The 21,159-nt window shown below is 37.8% G+C and overlaps 1 protein-coding gene across 1 annotated transcript in view; it reads right to left on the reverse strand.

The window, feature by feature from the left end:
* The window catches only part of itga11a (integrin, alpha 11a), a 166,976-nt gene extending 158,261 nt beyond the window's left edge, over positions 1-8,715 (reverse strand). Inside the window, exon 1 of the mRNA XM_030128769.1 lies at positions 8,587-8,715. Within this exon, the coding sequence (XP_029984629.1) occupies positions 8,587-8,635 (49 nt within the window). The 5' untranslated portion in view covers positions 8,636-8,715. The remainder of the gene's footprint in view (positions 1-8,586) is intronic.
* Between the last annotated feature and the right edge of the window lie 12,444 nt (positions 8,716-21,159).

The raw sequence follows: 21,159 nt of genomic DNA on the forward strand, positions 1-21,159 counted from the left end.
CCCGCCAAGTGGGCACTACTTAACAAGATTCCAACCCTCTGAGCCAAGAAAGTCTCACTAGGAATCCAACCATGTCTCTAGTGCAGGGGTATCAGACATGTGGTCTGGGGGCTAAATCTGGCCCGCCAAAGGGTCCAATCCGGCCCATGAGATGAATTAATGAAATACAAACCTTACACTGAAGAAATTCACAATCAAGGATGTTAAAATAATTATAGGTCATTTCAATCTAAAGTGGGTCAGACCAGTAAAATACTATCATAATCAACTGTAAATAATGAAAACCACAAGTTTTTCTCTTTTTTTTAGTGTAAAAAAAAAGTTAAATTACACAAAAAAAAATTATATTTACAGACTAGCCTTTCAAAATGGGAACAACCTCAACAAATATGAACAATCTGAAATGTCTTAAGAGAATTAAGTGTAATTGCTCTAATATTCTGCCTGTTATTAAACGTTTTGTGTATTTGTAGATCCACTGTGATCTGTGAGTTGTAATGAACATGTGAAAATGAGAAGCTGAGGCCTAATAATGGCATAAATTGTTAAAATTGCACTTTTTTTTCTTAATAAATTTAATTTTGTTCATGGTTGTTCATGTTTTTCACATTTTTTTAAAGGATAGTTTGTAGATATAAACATTTTGATAATCTAATTTTACTTTTTTCCACTCTAAAACATAGAAGTTAGACATACAAATTTTGGAATTGATATTATTTATATATTCTTATGTTATTATTTTAATGATCCGGCCCACTTCAGGTCATTTTGGGCTGTATGTGGCCCCTGAACTAATATAAGTTTGACACCCCTGCTCTAGTATGTGTCAACAGATTAAACACCAGCTACTAAACACAACTATATGACACTATGAGCACATCTGCATCAAACTCGGTTTGTAATGTTTGAAATAACACATTGTTTGATGATTTAGAGACAGTGCATTTGCTGCTTTCACACAGTGGAATATTCAGCCCCCTGTAACACTAAAACTGCACCAAAGTTTAACTAACATTGCAAAAACTATTCTTGATTCATGGGCATATGTATACATTTAATATATGACGGTAATTCAAACAATCAGTAATAAATCATGTTGAGGAGGCTAACATCTACAGGTAACACTAAAGTGGAAGTTCATCCCTGCTCTGAGTGTCAGCAAATGGAAGAGGCAAGGCAGAATGTCTGACTGACACTGGTGTGGACACTGAAGTGCTCCAAGGCAGCACTCCTGAAAGGTGATTTTTTTTTTTGCATTTGAGATCATAATTTCACATCATGTCGAGCTGATCAAACAAGCAAACAATCATAGTCAGAAAAACAATTCAGTAATTGACAAGTTTATAAAGTATATCTGAAGATTTAAAGACAATACAAGAATTTAATGCATTCTGCAGAGTTCTGCTAATGACGAACATATGCATTATTATTGAACCAACTGTGGATTTACAGCCTCTACTCCTCTACCTCCTCCTTCTTCTCCTTCTCTTCCTCCTCCTCCTTCTTCTCTACCTCCTCCTTCTTCTCTTCCTCCTCCTTCTCCTCCTCCTCTACCTCCTTCTTCTCCTCCTTCTCCTCCTCCTTCTTCTTCTCCTCCTCCTTCTCCTCTACCTATTCCTCTTTCTTCTTCTCCTCCTCCTCCTCCTCCTCCTCCTCCTCCTCTCTGCTCTCTGTTTCCTGACATAAATATGTTGACTCATGACATATGATCAGATTCTGGATCCACTGTTCATACAGTTTGATGGTACAGTTACTGTCTGAGCAAAAAGGCTTTTACTTTCAGTTATTATATGTAATTTATTCCCCTAAATATGGATAAAATCACATCTAGAATCACATCTAGAATCTGAAGTTTTATTGCATTTTCTTCACAAATTTTCTTTGTGTTTTTTATACAGTTGCTCTCTTCTACAGAAATACATGAAAATAATAAGTAAAACATAACTTTTAAAAAGTGTATCTGTTTGGCATTAAATATTGTCTTTTATTCAATATCTGTATTGTTGAGCCTCTACAGCAGTGATTTTCAACCATGGGGTCACCTGAAATTTCTAGTAATCGATAAAAATAAATATAAAAAACTTACTAATAAACAATATATGTTGAGCTGATAGAGACAATCCCAATACATAGAAGACATGACAAACCGTGAAGCTGAAACTGCAGCACTGTGGTTCTGTTTATCTGTCAAATGTTCACTGTGGTCAGTTTCAGATGCTGCAGCTCTTTCATAATTCATAGTTTGAGTTCTTGTTTGTTCAGTATTAATTGTCAGCCTTGTAAATCCAATCTGGACTGACTGTACATATCCTGACCAAGGAAAATAAAATTCCCACTTTGTGCAGTAATCTACACCTGGATTTACTGCCTCCGTCCATAATAATATACATTATATAGACTAAATGTCTGAAATGAACATTTATTTGCAACATTAACATAACAAACTATTACATGATCAAAAACAAATTAATTTTAGCAAACAAAATGTCTCAGTTTTGAATGTCTGGGGTCGCCAGAAATTTGTGATGTTAAAATGGGCTCACGAGCCAAAAAAGGTTGGAAACCACTGGTCTACAGTTCTATACCCTTGAACTAACTTACACTTTGACTCCAAAAGAAGTGTCTTCTGATCAGTTTTCTTTTATTTGAAATCCTTCAAATCCAAATTACCAAGCACACACACGCACGCACACACACGGACATGCACGCACACACGCATGCACGTAGGCGAATAGACACATGTCCTTATGTCCATGTAAATGACACCACTAATATTCAAATCCGTCGAGCTGACAGACAGAACAAATACAAACATCTTGACAACTTGTGCTAGTGGTACAACTGTGCAAATAGCAGGTTCCTTTGACAAGTAGATGGAGTGACAGCGGGGACGGCCAATCTCATGTACGTTAGCAAAACTAATTGGAGAGCAATATTTAGGTTAGAGGCGGGACTTCTAGTAGAGACTGACTGTTTACCCTTTGTGATCCATAATCATTGACTAAACACTACAGGCAGCGGTTGGATTGACAGTGAGTACACAGCAGTGGATGGATATTAGTAGGGATGTGTCCCCAGAGTCCTGACCCAATTCTACGCCCCTGGGAAGAGGGGAAGTGTGAATATTACAGGCATTAGTGGTTCAGTGGTGTCTTCAAACCAGAGAAAATGAAGAGTGACACCAACAGTCTGCTCATCTAACAGCCCATCTGTATTAGCAGAGGTGGCAAAAGTACTCCCATTCTGGACTTAAGTAGAAGTACAGCTACTTGGGTGAAAAAATACTCTCATAAAAGTAGAAGTACTGATTCGACTCTAGGGCTGTGTATTGGCAAGAATCTGGCGATACGATACAAATCACAATACTAGGATCATGATACAATATATCGCGATATATCATGATACTGTTAAAAAGCCAATTTTTTTGGTTTGTTTCTTTTTTAAAAATGATTATTTCCTTGAAGAATTGAATTACACCAAAAATCTGCACAAATACTAAACACATTTTTATTTGATCTCAACAGGATCTAATGTTATATCACAAAATGTTCCTGTGTTCAAACTGAAATTCTGTTTTACAGACATTACAGTTTAAGATCCTGTTCAAATGTTCATATTCTATTAGTTCAGAACTAACATTAGAACAGTATTTTAGTTCCGTCCCAACAAAGGAACTCCCATCTGCCTCTCAGACAGTAAAAAGTACTTTTATTATGCTTCAAATAACCATTATTTAATAAAACGGTGTTAATTAATAATAAATAAGATATAAGCAATAAAGAAAACCAAAAAACCAGAATGAACCTCCACAATATCTGCATTTGAATAAATACCTAAAAATATCGATACAGTACTTTTTAATATCGATACAGTAGTGTGAAATGAAATATCGCGATATATTGCAGAAATGATATTTTCTAACAGCCCTGTTCAACTCCTGTACTTAAGCAAAAGTCAAAAAGTAAAACTGCATTTTTTGCCGTGAATGAAGCAATACTTATTTAACCAGGTAAAATTATACAGAGAATCTTATAATCATATAAGGATTTTCACGGGCACAGGCACGGGTAAAATTAAAGGAAATGCGGGCGGGTAGTGGGCAAGGGAGTGAAAAAAAAAAACAAAAAAAAAGATTCATGGATGAAAATAATTTTCAGGACATTTAATGATGATCATCTAATTTGACCATGGTTGATCCACAGCTGGTTTGTTTTATTTTGAAGTGAGCTTCACCTCTGTTTACATGTTAAAGAGGTCATTGAGCAGCGCAGATTACAGATTTATGAATGCGGTGCGTTTTAGCAAAAAATAAAGCCCTTAAAAGTGAGTTACTGTGGAGACAACATGTTTAATCATGGGTCAGGTCGTAGAACTCAGCTTTGCAGGTACTGGTGAAAAAGTTTGGAAAAGTGGACCCAAGCAGGACTCTGGTACTGACCCTGTACTGGACTCTGCTTCTGACCCTGTACCGGACTCTGGTTCTGGTACTGGACTCTGCTTCTGACCCTGTACTGGACTCTGGTACTGACCCTGTTCTGGATTCTGGTGCTGACCCTGTACTGGACTCTGGTTCTGGTACTGGACTCTGCTTCTGACCCTGTACTGGACTCTGGTACTGACCCTGTACTGGACTCTGGTACTGATCCTGTTCTGGACTCTGGTTCTGAACTTGTACTGGACTCTGGTTCTGGTACTGGACTCTGGTTCTGACCCTGTACTGGACTCTGGTACTGCCCTGTACTGGACTCTGGTTCTGGTACTGGACTCTGGTTCTGACCCTGTACTGGACTCTGGTTCTGGTACTGGACCCTGGTACTGACCCTGTTGTTCTCTCCTTCACTGATTTTCCCTCTGAAGCGTCATATTTTCCGTACTGTCACATCCATTTAGTTTGAAAAAGTAACGAGCCTATTCTGAGAATGTAAGGACTATAAAGTACAGATATTTATGCAAAAATGTAGGGAGCAAAAGTAAAAATTTGCCAGAAAAATAAATACTCAAGAAGAGTAAAAAAGTTGCTTTGCTGCTCCATTCAAAGCCACTGAAGTTCACACATTAACACAAACTAACCAAGCAATTCCAGTTTTCGTAAAGGGAATCTGACGCATGGAATGAGAGGGACATCATGGCTTCAGTTCACTGTTAGAAATGAGTGTGGTTTCAGAGACTCTCACTGAAGGGCCAGCAGTGTTCATCTCTGACATTAAAGTTTTGTAAAATAAATAAATAAATAATAATCCTGATGCAGAGAAGGTTCAGTTTGTTGAATTCATAGACTGAATGTAATCCGTGGACAGTAGTTTGATTTGGCTGTCAACACATTGTTTTTTTTTAGCTAGAAGCGATCATATTTGGGGTGGAATACAGGAGGTAAGCTAATGCTAGGCACTAGCTTACTGACTTCGATAAACAGTGACGTGTTCATCAAGTGTTGCGTAAGAAAAAGTCCTTCTGCAGTCTAGTTAGTGGAAGCTAAAAACCAGTTCAGTTTAGCTGTTTGTCAAAAACGTGTCTTATTAAATAAACCAAAACTAAAAAGTTCCTCACAGCAAGTGAGCAAGTTGTAGAGACCTGTTGGACCTGTCAATCAAAGCTTTACTTGGCAGACATAAAAACTCTGGTTTGACTTAAGATCTGATTAAAAGAGGAACAATTTACAGATGGACCAGATGACTTATTTTAAGATCCAACTAAAACAGATGAGACCAGAGTGACTCCTCCTACACTTTAGACAGAGGTTCAGTGTAAGTCTGTGGGATCCAGGACTTTCTGGATTTGATAAGTGATAACTCTCAGCAGTATTACAACTTTAAGATAAGATACTTCCACTTCGTCTTGGAGGTCTTCCTCCTTGGTTCTATTCTACATCAGTATTGCCCCACCAGGCTCAGGATGGTTTAAAATGTAAGTGTTGAGCCATTTTCAACCATAAACGTCAGCTGTTTGTGTGAAACCAGGATTAAAACAATGGTAAAACCTGTATGAAATCAGTTTATTCCTATATTGTATACTTTTCCTGGGTGTAGATGACCGCTAAGCAGCTGCCGATGATGGAGGAAAAATGGACCACCTGAGCTGGAGCTCTGTGACATTTTCTAGGAAACTGCTCAGAAAACCATGGAACATTAATTTTATTCACAATTAGTTATACAGGAAAATGCTGTGTTGTTTATGAAATCTAATGGACAGTTTAATTTTGCCTTTATTATTGTTGTTTTATGCTGATCCCTGTTTTTATTATCTGTCATTGCAGTGCTAAATATGTCTGGTATCAACAAGGGTTAGCGTTATTGTGACTTGTTTTGGTCATGGAGAGTCTTCAAATGGAAGAAAATTTAGATTTTGATGTTGTCATTACACATATATAAGTACAAGGCAATGAAATGCAACAGGCAGGAAGTACAGAATATAGAACATTATTTAAAATTTTTGGACCTGCAACCCTTTTTAGTAACTTTTTTAGTAACACTGATGGATTCTATCAAACTGGATTCATATGTCTCAGCTTACAGCACAAGAAACTCGGTAAACCATCACGTGAGCCAACATCTCTGAAAACTGTTTCTGATCATACTTAGAAAGAGGAAACAATGTTCTATCAAGAGAAATGCATCTTTATAAAAGTATGCTTGGCACAGATGAGCCACTGACAGATTTATCTCCTCTTACTTGTGTCTACATGACCTTTCTGTGTTGACTTGAAAAAAAAAAAACAGGATTATACAGCACGTTAATCATATTACTGAAATTCAGCCTGGCAGAAGATTTCCCACCACGGCCAAAAATCTTGTCTTACTCTGCAGATTCCCGCTCCAAGGTCAGTGTCTCCATCTCCATCTCTGTGGCTCCATTGAATTCCAAAATCAAGCCAAATATTTACAATAGAGACATCCTCTCTTTCACTCTTTGTGCTATTTACTAAACAAACAAATCAAAGATGATTAATCTGTTTTACCAGAACATTCCAGTCGTGTAGACCTCAAAGCTTCTGCAGAGTTACTCTCAAAGTCAAGTAAGCAGGTTTATATATGTCATTGTACTTGGGATAACCATACATTAGTTTATGGCACTCTTTGGGTTTGCAAAAATGTATTAATCTACTTTCAGTAGCTTTTCTTCTCTCTCTTTGTTCTAGTCTTTGTGTCACTGTGTCTAGATGTGTTACTGCTGTAGTGATTTCACTGGTAATTGACCACAGTTTTGGCTGAACACCAACAACTCTGCAGCCACTGGAAACTTGACTGAAAAATTAGCTTTGGCTTTCATTTCAGAGAACATGCATGCATTCGACGAGACACAGAGCACCTCTGTAGACCTGAACAAAAGCGGCCAGCATATCCTTCAGTAAAGCCCCAAAGATCAAGATAATGGGTCAGGATGTCAAGCTGTGATGTCATTCACAGACGCGACCATTCATTCACTCACTATAGGAAGAAATGATTATATAGTGAGCTATATTAAGTGTGCATGTTCATGTTTAAATTAAATCCTCAAAGACTAACATAGTTTTTCAGTGTGCTGTAGCTATTTGTGTCTTTTAGAAGCAACAGTCCCAAAGTTTTCAGTGGCTGCTGAACTGGATCCAAGTTATAGCTAACAATTAAAGAACCATTATTACACTGCAAAGCTACAGACACAGGGAAAAGGGTCAGATTTCAGCATACAAATTATTAAAATATAACATAATATTAAAAAGGATTTTTATTTATTTATTTAGAACATGCAAAGAAACAAAATAAAACAAAACAAAATAAACAAAATAAAACATTTAAATGAACAGAATCTTTCTTCAAGCACATACAAGTCTGAATTTAGCAAAAGGAGTAGGAAGAAGTATAAACTTATTTAATCCAAACCCTCAGTGCTTTTACACCTTTATCACTAACTTGATACAAGAATCAAACAATACTATTTCCCAAATTCTGGCATTGAACCACAACAAATCCATAATGCAGTAATTGAGTTATTCAAAACAGTATGTTCATGGCTGTGCAGTCATACAAACAGACTCAACAATTCAACATTTTTTTTTTTCAATAATTCCAGCAGATTTATCAGTACAACATCATCCATAAACAAACAGCCCTCAGTGTCATTATTAAATACTGAACCTCAGAAGAATAATTTTTTAATATCTTTTTTTAAACTGAATTATGTTTGATATTTGTTATTTCTCCACACAATTTGTTCCATAATTTTACTCCACAGATGGTGATACAGAAACTTTTGAACCTAGTGTGTACTTTATGAATCTTTAAATTTAACTTTCCCCTTAAATCATAACCTCCCTCTCTTTCACAAAACATTTCTTGAATATTGCCTGGCAGTAAGTTATTCTTTGCTTTATACATTATTTGAATGGGTTTGAACTCCACAAAGTCAATGAGTTTTAAAGTTTTAGATTTTAAAAATAGTGGATTTGTGTGTTCACGTAAACCAACATTGTGAACATTTGTTATTGCTCTTTTTTGCAGAATAAAAAGTCTTTGTAATGAACTTGCATATGTATTTCCCCATACCTCCAAACAGTAACTTATTGGACACATACATCCATGCATTAACAGTATGTAAACAGCTTTCACTCACCTAAGTGCTGGCTGCAGATCCAAAGCAGGATGAACCAGTAGTACTCCATAAGTTTGCCGGTTCGGCCTGTGTTTGTGATTACGGCTGGGAGTGTGTCCTGTGGTAGGCTGACGCTCAGAGAGCCAGTGGCAGGCAGTTAAAGATCCCACTCTGATTGACTGGGACTCTCAGTTAAAGCACTGCCTATATCTATGAAGAGGTAGGAGGGGGCTGTGACTGAGGAAGGAGGAGGAGGAGGAGCAAGAGGAGAAAGAGGAGGAGGAGGAGAAAGAGGAGGTCCGCTCCACACCACAGGCAGGAATACTGTGTCTGTATCTGGCACCAAGGTTCTAATAGTTTGGGATTTTTCATTCTAGTTTAGTTTTATTTAGTTTTGACTTTTTTTTCTCTAATTCAGTTAGTTTTTATTAGTTTTAGAGCAGGTTTGCTAGTTTTTATTAATTAGATTTTTTTTCTAAATGCTTAGTTTTAGTTTAGTGTTTGTTTTTTTTTTATATATCTTTTCTCTTCTTCTCCGTCGTATTCAAATAAATCCCAGACAGGACTCTGCTGCTTTCTCCTAACTTTAGTCTCCCTGTTTCCAGGTAAAGTGGGGACCAGAAGACGACTGGAAACCACAAGTGATGGACCGTCAAGTGTCGTATGGTGACAGCAGAGAAAACTGAGGGAAAAAATTGATTTAATAAAAATCCAGCCATGACAAAGACGAAAACAAAGGGAATTTTATCCATATTTTTTATCCGTTTTAGTTAGTTTTCTTGAGCACACAATACAGTTTCAGTTAGTTATCATTTTTTTCATTCAATTATAGTTTTTTTATTTTTTTTTATTTCAGTTAACGAAAATGTTTTTACAATTCTAGTTTTGGTCATTTCGTTAGTTTTCGTTAACGATAATAACCTTGTCTAGCACACTCATTTAGCTCACTGTGGCAGAGTAAATACTATCTGATGGCTCATCTTTAGGTATGACTTTATGTCACAAATAGATATTTATGAGGGGAAATAACTTTTTAGAAGTGAGGAGATTAAAGTAGAGCTGCTTCTATCTGTTATTTCTGTAATTATCGATTATTGTCTTCGATTCAATTTGTTCAAACGATAATTTGAATGGGTGAAAAAAATAGTAAAAATGTGAAAAAGAAATGAGTGAAAATGACAAACAACTTGTCCTTTAAACCAACTGAATCAACAACCACAAAAAGTATAAAAGTAAAAGGACATATAAAAAATATCTATATAGAAATAACAACAATAACAACAGTATAAACATATATATACAAATATCTATAGATATACAGTATACAACAAACAAGTCCAATGACATCTACAAACAATATGTGCAATGCAGCCTTCAACACTTTAGTAACTTTAGCTAACAAATTATCCATTAGCCACTTTCAGTGTTTGTGTGAAATCTTCAAAGTTTAAAGAAGTAAGTGATGGTTCCACTGTAGAAAAGTGAACATATAGACATTCTCTGCCTTTTTATCCTCGTCTCTTCTCAGCTACATTCCATGTTGTTTGTGTTGATCCTGGCATCATGTACGTCACAGTCAGCGTCTGCATGAAACACAACAGTGAAACCAATATTTAGCAGCAGCAGAATTAAGGAAGAGAAGCTTCAATTCAGGAAAATTGTAATCAAAATTTTTTTTTAATCAATTCGAGTCAATTAATCAATAAATCATTTCAGCTCTAGATCAAAGTGTGACGCACCGCCCTCAGCGGTGCTAGTATTTATGTTAGTTGGTTTTGTTCATTTCCTGTTTTATTTTGGTGAGGGTTTTGTTCGTCTGTGTGCACTGTGTGTGTCTTGTCTGCGTCCTCCCTGATTCCCTGATTGTCTTCACCTGGGGCTCTTTACCTCTCCACCCTTTATATTCCCTCCTCTCCTTGTGTTTGTTGTCAGTGCGTCTTTTGTGCTTGTCAAGATAAAAATTCTCTTGACCGTCTCCTGTGCTGCTTGAATGTTTTGTAAGTTTTTGATTCCACAATTCGTGAAGAATTTTGGTTGTACTTTGGTTCCTCGAATGAGAAGATTTTTGTGTTAGATTTTTGATACCACGTTCGTGAAGACTTTTTAAAATATTTTTTAATACCTCGTTGGAAAAGATCTTTTTGTTAATTTGATTACACACTTGTGAAGAACCTATTGTTAGTTTTTTGAGTCCTCAACAGAGAAGATTTTTCTGTTAACTGTTTTTTGTGAAGATTCTCTTGTCCCTTTCATTTGAGTAATAAATACTCAAACTAAGTGCTCTGTCAGTCTCGTGCATTTGAGTCCAAGCCTTGTGATTTTTTAACAAAAGTGAAGTACAGACTCAGATTCATAACTTGTTCATCCCACAATTTCAGGAGATGTTTAGAACCGTTGAAAATGAAAGTGCCACCAATCCATGTTCTAAAAGATTTTCAGCCTGATACTACACGCTCTATCATGGTACAACCATAAATTCACCAGTGTATTAACAGTGGAATGTAAATGTAGAGTTTGTATGTTACCTCATCCCCGTTCAGTTCAACCATCCAGTCTTTACTCCAGAATATGTGCTGTATAATGATCCAACTTAAGCAATAAGACATAGTTTGTGTATATTAGCTGTCCTCAAATCCATTTGTGGTCACCTGGTAGATATCCAGTTCACCTCTTAACCACTATATGCCACAGAAATGCACATCTCCTCCTCACATTGTCGCCACTTTCACATTAAGTGAGAAAACATTGGGCAGTAATTGTGTTTTTTTTGTTTTGTTTTTTTGTAACGAAATACATCAGCACATGTGTTTGCATTTCAAACCACACAGTGGCAAAGTGAAGGTACTCCAATATATGAAGGTATAGTGTATATGAAATGTGTATCAGATTTTTCATGGGTCGTGGAACGATCTACCAAGCACTACCAGAACAGAGGCGTCCCTGCCTGTCTTCAACAGGCTCCTGAAGACCCAGCTCTTCTGAGAGCACCTCCTGTCCTAGCACTTTCAAACATTCCATTTTAGATATATTAATGTTATTCTGTTGTTTAACTGGTATTTTTATTTCACTGTTTTAATGTCTTCTTAATCTATTCTTGTATTTTGAGTCTATAATTTTTGCTTTTTAATCTTCAGTACGACACTGTTTTTAATTGTACAGCTGCTTTATATCTTTAATCTATTCTTGTATTTTATTTATTTATTTATTTATTTATTTTTCAATTTTGGTTTTCCCCTATAAGTCGCTTTGGAAAAAAGCGTCTGCCAAATGCGTAAATGTAACTTTGTGGCAAATACAACAAACAAAAATTATGATCCCCTTCAACTGATGAACAGTCTGTTGTTGATTAGTGTTGCAGTTTCACGTCCCAAATGCAAAGACCAAAATAATATCTACTGTTTTTGTGTCACACAGCCCGTAAATGGTGTATAATGATCCGACACGTAGTCTAGTGCTGTGCAATGGGCTCTATGCACAACCCCACTACTTCCTGAACTTCAGGTGGGTCATTGATTTCCTGTCTTTCATTATTGGACACACTAATCAATCAGTTGTCCCAACACACCTGGATTAATCAGTGTGTCCAATAATGAAAGACAGGAAACAATGGACCCACCTGAAGTTGAGGAAGTGGTGGGGCTGTGCATAGAGTCCACTGCTGGAGAAGGGTCTGTCTGAAGGCCTTTGGATTTCCTTTAAGGCAGTGTGAAGCTAAAGATGCAGGACGACTTTGCAAAGTTTGTGGAAAGCATTTAGATGAACATTTGCATATGGAACGGTGAGTTTTGGCATTACAACGGCTAGAGAAAACACAGCAAAGAAAGAAGGAAGCATGTGTTTTTGCCTGGTCAAAATCGCTTTCAAAACTAGCTATTTTTTGTGCTTTGTAGTCACCTCAGAGGTTATTGTTGTTTCTCGAGGGGGACTTTGGAAACTAATGCGCGGATAGAGATGGGGAAGGAGCATGTCAACTGAAATATTCGACCAGTGGTAGGCTTATTGCAACAGACTACTTGCTGTGAGTCAGACTATCCAGAAAATAAAACATCTAAACCACAGTGTTGAATTGCCAAAAAATATAATCACTACGGCACTACATTTTGGTAAGGCCTCAAATCATATTCCACAGCTTTAGAAAAAGTCAGGAATTATTCTAATCTCTGTCTTTATTCCGGATGTGCCCCAAAATGAAATACATCAATGGGTCCATCCTTGGCCCACATCTTACCCCTCTAGCAAGTTAATTCAAATTGGTGCTGTACATTTGTACAAACTTGATTACAGACACACGTGCAAATGACCATTTGGTGGAGGTAATAAACCTCAGCAGATACAGATTATGAATAACATTTGTTAGACACTAGTGACGAGATTCTTACATTTAAAGAAACAGGATATCAGAGGTTATTGGCAAAATACTGTAGGAGCCAAAAGGTGAAGTTTTAAGGAAACAGTGAATGAACAGTTTAGGAAATGAAGAATAACTAGCACATTGACCCATGGGAATCCACAGGTTCTAGAAGCAGTAGAGCAGATAAAATGGGGAGATGAGCTAAGTTTACTGGTGTAACACACAGATGAGGAAGAAATACACTGAACAAAAACATAAATGCAACACTTTTGTTTTTGCTCCCATTTTTCATGAGCTGAATTCAAAGATCTAAAACTTTTTCTGTGTACACAAAAGGTTTATTTCTCTCAAACATTGTTCATAAATCTGTCTAAATTTGTGTTAGTGAACACTTCTCCTTTGTTGAGATAATCCATCCACCTCACAGGTGTGGCATATCAAGATGCTGATTAGACAGCAGGATTATTGCACAGGTGTGCCTTAGGCTGGCCACAATAAAAGGCCACTCTAAAATGTGCACTTTTATCACACAGCACAATGCCACAGATGTCACAAGTTTTGAGGGAATATGCAATTGGCATGCTGACTTCAGGAATGTCCAGCAGAGCTTTAGCCTGTGAATTGAATGTTCATTTCTCTACCATTAGCCATCTCCTAAGGTGTTTCTGAGAATTCATGAAGAAGACTGCGTGAGGAAAATGGTGGTCACACCAACTGACTGGTTTTCTGACCCCCCTGGACCACCCGATACAGTAAAAGTGCACATTTTAGAGTGGCCTTTTATTGTGGCCAGCCTAAGTCACACCTATGCAATAATCCTGCTGTCTAATCAGCATCTTGATATGCCACACCTGTGAGGTGGATGGATTATTTCAGCAAAGGACAAAGGAGAAGTGCTCACTAACACAGATTTAGACAAATTTATGAACAATATTTGAGAGAAATAGGCCTTTTGTGTACATAGAAAAAGTTTTAGATTGTTGAGTTCAGCTCATGAAAAATGTAAGCAAAAACAAAAGTGATGCATTTATATTTTTGTTCAGTGTATAATAGCCCTCATTTAGTTTTGTCTTGAAATTAAAAGTAACAGGTTAGATTACATTTATAGTTACCTAATATATTTCTTTGAAAAGGCCTGACATCTTTACTGTGTGACTTCATCACATTGATATAACTTGATGACTTGACTAATCTTACTGGTGTAACACACAGATTAGGAAGAAATAGAATGGCTCTCATTTTGTTTTGTGTTGACATCGACGTGGACCATCGACTTTTACACAGGACTGAACATGATGGTTTATTGTGACTCACTGGCGTGCTGTGTCCGGATCTGCTGAACTGTTGTCCATGTGATCTGAGTCTGTGCAGAACGGTCTGTAAAGGCAGCACTTTTCCACAGGACTGAACATGATGGATTGTGAATTCTACTATTCCCGGTAGTACATGAAGGCAACATAAGACTTTTACACAGGACTGAACATGACGGTTTGCTGCGACTCACTGCTGTTCTGTCCGGTCTGTCTGACTGGAGTCTGCACAGAACAGCCTGTCACTGTGCTACGACGGGGGGGGTCGGGGTCCGGAGGGGGATGTTAACAGGCCGGGTCTGACCAGGGACCAGCAGAGTGGAACCGGGCCACAGTAAGAACCAGACCGACCTTGTTAGTGTGTGATCACAGCCGGACCCGGTTCTCCCGTTGTGTCCCGGTGTTTCCGTTGATCCGGATCCAGCCCCCCTATTGGTCGTATCAATAAGCTGTTTTGGCCTGTCTGATCCTTGACCCAAAATACAGAAGTACTCCAAAAGGCAAAGGCTAGCTCTGTCCAGTTTTTCAGTTATAAAGCAGATACACATATACGCATAAACACTCACAGAGGCCACTTGTCTTTTATTATATAGATAAGCATTCAGAAGTTTTTTCACAAGCACCACACATCGGCTAAAATTTGCTTAGAGGTCTTATTTCTGTCTTTGTACATAAGAAATCAATATAAGTGAATCCCCAAAGGAACTTTGAGTTGGTAAATGCAAGTTATGCAAATTTACAGGATTTCAGTTCTGTTGCAACATCTTGATGAACTATGTTTTCAGCTCAAAAATGTCCAATTTCATCACAATTAATGCTATATTTTCATGTCACAAATGGCCAAGTTATATTTGAACTGGATTTACCTGAAAAACAAATATTCTATTCTTTTAAATTCCCCAGTTTTTCTTACCAGATTATATCCTACATATCACATGTTTTATTTTTACAGGTGTCAATATGGAGTATGGTGCTGATCCATCCTGCTTATGTTACGCCAATACATACATTAACAATGTCACATGTCACTTTTGAAATCAACAGTTTTCTAATAATAAGCATTTTTATAAAGAAATAACAATTCTATATTGTTATTTCCTCTTTAGTATGATGATAAACTATACAACAAATAATTCTGATCCTAGTTTTTGCACAGGGATCATTTGTGGAAACGGTGACATGGCTGCCGAGCATCAGTATGATGGGATCTGGAACAACCATGTCACATCCGTCCACTGACACATTTTGTGTTTTTGTGTCAGCTGTTATTGTTTTAGATCCACAATACTAACATTTATGAATAAGAGGAGAAATTAGCAATGGTAAGTCTATAAGTTTATTCCTAAGAAAGTACTGGTACTGACCAGAGCATCATGGGTAATGTCACGTCTGTCCACCAGCAAAAGTTTTCACATACATGTGTTATTCAAAATCCAATATTTGTGAAAATAGAGCTTCTACTGTCAAAGAATATCAGTAGTCTGCCTACAAATGGATTAGCATTATTTCAACACAGTTCTATGCATTTCTTACAACTTTTTTTTAAATTTTTTTTTTTGACAAAAATGGCCACTCATTTGACCCCCTGAGGAAATTTTAGCTGACATACTGAATCGTGAGCACCCAAATGCCACATGGCTGTTAAATGTCTGTGAAACCCATCCAGGAAGTGAACCACCATAAGTTTGTCAAAAACCCAGATCTGATATCTAGGCCATGAGCAGCTGTTGATCTGAAAATCAGTTAGTGTGATGCATACGTACTTCTCTGGCTCTGCCACTCCCTCTTGGTTTGCAAACACTTTTTTTTCATTTCAACACAGAGCTACCACAGATCACACAAATCAAGGCAGTGTTTATACTTTAATGAGTTAGGATAACCCAAGCCTGTGAAAAAAACCTGAAATATCTAAGACTTGCTTTCATTACGGGTGCTTAAAGCTCATTGGATTTTTTGCTCCTTGGTCACTGCTTGGCTGTGGGCTACTGGCCCCCTTTGTTTCTTCTTTCGAGTCAGGAAATTAAGCTCTGTACCTACTTCTAAGCACCAAGCACCACTGATTTTTGCATAAATGGTCTTTGAATTGGTTTCTAAATAAGGGGAATGGTAGCAATTCATATTCCACGTAGATAATGTTTGTATTTCACATTAGTGCTTGTCACCGTCTGCATGCAGGATGTAGGAGAGAGGCATAACATTGTGTGAGTATTAAAACCCTAAATATGTTTAGAACAACAAATTAACTATACTCTGTCAATTCTAGATTTTTTTAATGTCCCAAATCCAACCATCCTCCTTTGTCCAGGCTTAGGGACCAGCTAAAGTGTCCCAAAAGAAAAACTCTGAAGGAGTTACTAAGGTTAGTTATTTATTTCTTTGTTATTTGGTTTGTTTAGTTTTAATCTTCATTTTCATTAGGTTGGTTGGGTTTTTAACTTTACTTATGCTTAGGAGACTACAACAAGCCATGGTAAAACATTAAAATTTTTAACCAGAACATTTTTTTTATTCTCAATCTAAATGGATCCAAAAGAGACAATAGAGAAAACTGTCAATGTCAGTGAGAGTGATTTATATTCAGTGCAGTGATTTATTTTAGACAAACAATGATATGTGCTTTCACGTCAGGGTTTCTAAAAGTCTCCAGTAACACCAGAAAAAGTTGACAGATTCATCAGTTTGGTTTTTAACCTTACGGTCCATTTAGGAGCTGACAATTCATATTTGTGGAAAAAGAAAAAGAAATGTCGCTGGAGTTGTCTGAAAAGATGCTAAATCTAGGAACAAAAGTGGTAATTTGGTATCAGTAATTGGGATTGGACAGACCTTGCTTAGATCTGGTGTAGCATAGACATGAAGTGCCTTCTTCCCTCCACTAGCCTGGGTGCACACTTGGGGCAAATACTAGCACACTCTTCACCTCCCTGAACTAAGGAAAAAGCCCACATACAACCACAGGTGGTTTTGAACATCGACCAGGTAGCTCTTTCAACTCTAGTTCAGGTCTGGCATTAGACAGAACTGTTTGTAAACTAAGGAACAGTTTCGACCATGTTTAGCTTAGTGTCATTTTCTCAGGTGCAGCCTTACACTAAAACTTTCTTCTATGGGGGCTTAACATGTGAGATGTCATGAGGGGTGGTGCAGTAGCGGTTGGCCCTTTCGTATACGGTCGTCATGTTCCAGATCTCATCTACGCATGTAATGGGTCTGGTACAAAGGCTGAACCCAAATGCAAGACCAGAAGACAGACGTAAAGTTGAGTGTGTTTATTGAACACAATCACAAGGGTAAGAGCACAACACAGAATGATTAATAAATCTGAGAAGACGCTGAGTTCGGGGTTAGACGTCTGGGCCGAGAACGGGGTCAGTGGACGGCCAGTGTGGCCGAGCCGGAAAAATCCCAACGGCACCCCGACTAGGGAAAAACAGAGAGATGTCAAAAAACAGACCGGGTCATACACAGAAAGGCAATACGATAGGCAACGGGACATGAGGGTCAGGCAAAACTCACGGTCAGTAATCCAGGCGATGGGTCGAATAAACAGGTAAACGTTGGAGGCTGAGGTGCACAGGGTGAAAGGCAGAATTGGAAGTCGGATGAACGAACCAGGTCACAAACAGACGAGCAGGCAGAATCGGTGGTCGGTAGACAAAAACGGGTCACAACGGGCAGACAGACTGACAGGATCCAAAAACGCTGGTGAGTAAGCACAACGAGTGTAGCAAACAAACAGGGGAAGACACAGAGTGTAAATACACAAGAGGGCGGGAAGACAATTAGACACAGGTGGAACACATCAGGGTGGAGTCAGGTAATCAGGAACAGGTGACACAATCAAGGAGGGGAAGTAAAGACACCAGACATGACACATGACAACAAAATAAAACAGGAAATGACAGATGAAACAGAAAAGACAGACAAGACAGACAAAATCCAGACACAGTCTGGAAGCCGACATGACAACGCATGTGCATTGTAATCTGTCAGAGTATATCACAAAGGCGGCTAGTACGAAGCGGAAGAAATGAACAGGCAGGAATATATTCATGCGAACAGTAGCGATAAGTGCACACTCATTGTATTCTTTCACATTATAACTTTTAATAATTAAAATATTTTGAAGCAAACAACCATACAGCCTGTCATAGAAGCATTCAGCGCAAGTCGGGGGTGGGGCAGTTGTCAGTAAGGGAATTCCGTGGACTGGACCTGGAACTGCAGCAGGATTGGTCAAACAGGTCATTTACTTTACGTTCATTCAAATGTCCTCAGAGTAAGCCAGAAATCACATATATTCTACAGAAAGGATAAGTGAATAGCTGCTTTAATACAGTCTTTGCTTAGGGGCGGCTGTGGCTCAGTTGGTAGAGTGGGTCGTCCAGTGACCAAAGGGTCAGTGGTTTGAATCCTGGCTCCGACTATCTACATGTCGAAGTGTCCTTGGGCAAGACACTGAACCCCAAATTGTTCCCAGCAGGGCCAGGCAGCTGCCCACTGGTGTGTGTGTGTGAATGGGTGAATGTGAGGAATTGTAAAGCACTTTGGGCACCATGAAAGAGTAGAAAATGCAGTCAATTTAGTAATCAAGTTTTTCCCAACAATCCATTTGCAAATATATTGTGTATTTTTTTCACCCACTAGGCTAAATGAAACTTTAAATGTATTTATTACGAACAAGGAAGCCATGCATATTAGACGTTCTGGAATATTTCTTAATCAACGCTAAATGACCTGTTTTGGATTAGCTGAAGGGTCTTTAAGGACTTTTTGGGACAGGCTGAGAGAAGTGAGTTACAATAATCTAATCTGGATGTAATAAAAGCATGGACTAATTTTTCTGCATCGTTCTGTGTTAAAATATGTCTAATTTTAGTAATATTACGCAGATGAAAGAAAGCAGTTCTAGAAATCTGATTTATGTGAGTTAAACGATAGATCCTGATTGAAAATAATGCCTAGATTCCTCACAGTGGTTTTGGTCTCCATGGTAACACCATCCACAGTGACTACTTCGCTGGACACTGCATCCCTAACAGTTTTTGGGCCAAGCACTTCAGTCAAACTTCAGTTTTCTTTGAGTTTAACAGCAGAAAGTTGTTGGTCATCCAAACTTTAATATCTTTAATGCACTGCTGTAGTTTGGCTAGCTGATTGACTTCATCAGGTTTAATGGATAAATATAATTGGGTATCATCGGCGTAGCAATGAAAGTTGATGGAATGTTTTCTTATTAAGTTACCTAAAGGAAGCATGTATATGATAAGCAGTATTGGTCCAAGAACCGAGCCTTGAGGTACTCCATAACTAACTGTAGTGCACTGAGAAGATTCATTATTAATGTTAACAAAGTGACAACGATCTGTTAGATAGGATTTGAACCACATTAATGCCAATCATTTGATACCAATTGATTGTTCCAAACATTGCAGAAGGATGTGATGGTCAACAGTGTCGAATGCCGCACTAAGGTCTAATAAAACCAGTCTAGAAACCAGACCATATATTCCTGCCTGTTCGTTTCTTCCGCTTCATACTAGCTGCCACTGTGACAAATTCTGACAGATATGCAATGCACATGTGTAGATGAGATCTGGAACATGACAACCGTATATGAAAGGGCCAACCGCGGTGCAGTAATGGCGATGTCCGGGGACCAGTTAAAGTGACCCAAAATAGACACTCTGGAGGAGTTTCTTTGGGTAGTTATATATTGGTTTGTTTCGTTTTTACCTTCATTTTCTTAAGTTTCGTTTGGTTTTTACCCCTTGGCCAACTCTGGGCAGAGGGATATTGTAATCATTTTGCTGTTTGTCTGTGTCCATCTGTTTGTTTTTCCATTCTGGCTGAGAAGTATTAGTGTGCAGCACGTTATGTTTAACCTTACGGTCCACTTAGGAGCCAACAACAAGCCACAGTAAAACATAAACATTTTAACCACATTTTAAATTTCCAGTCTATATTAACGATCTAAATGGATTAAAAAGAAACAACAGAGAAAACTGCCAATGCCAAAGACATGATTTATTGTCGTGATTTATAATCAGTGCACTGATTTATTTTAGACAAACAACAACACGTGCTTTCACATCAGACTCTCCAAAAGTCATCAATAACACCAGAAAAAGGTGATAGGTTGGTCACTAGTGGCTTTTTTGATAAAGAGTCTCTAGAGGAATTTGAAAAATCACTAAATGTATCAACAGAGTGTCGAAGGTGGAAACACAAACCTTTACAGCTAGGCAGACAGACTGAGTTTATATGACTTGGACAGAAAATAATTTGGTGTCATTTAGAGAAAAAATGTGTGTTTTAGTGTCTGAGTCACGTTTCAAAAGCTGATAAAAGTTTCCAAACGTAATTTTAAAACTAGCAAAAATTTTTAGCTAAAAAAATTTGCTAGGGTCATGCAAAAAGTTAATAAATCAACAAAAGTGCTAAGTCAGCATCATTGGTTTTTCATATTGTTAAAACCAAAAAATAATGTCCTATCACAATACTGTATTTTCCAACTGTAAAGGGGAAACTAAAGGGTGTGCTGATTTACATAATGACCATCACTGATTTACTCAACCAGACTAACAAGGAAATACAACGGAGAGATTTTTTAAAGGCTGCTTTCTGAGCCTATCAAAGGCTGCTGAAATAAAACATCCCCAAGTTGGAGTGGAAATCGAGCAGTTCTAGGGGTTTGGCAATCATTATAACATTAAAAGTTCTCCATAAACATGAAGACTTTCATAACAAAAATTGTTTAAACCAGTATTGTGGGTATAAACTCATAGCTCAAGAATCTCCCACTGTCAGGTCGCAAGACAAATGATAGATCGGAAAGGAACCTACAATTAACATTAGGGTTGGTTGTTCTGAATAAGGGCACTGTGCCAGTCCAGTTAAAAGAGCTGGGCTCATTCTGACAGGATTTCAGGA

This window comes from Sphaeramia orbicularis, chromosome 3 (genome assembly GCF_902148855.1).
Source record: "Sphaeramia orbicularis chromosome 3, fSphaOr1.1, whole genome shotgun sequence".
Lineage (NCBI taxonomy): Eukaryota > Metazoa > Chordata > Actinopteri > Kurtiformes > Apogonidae > Sphaeramia > Sphaeramia orbicularis.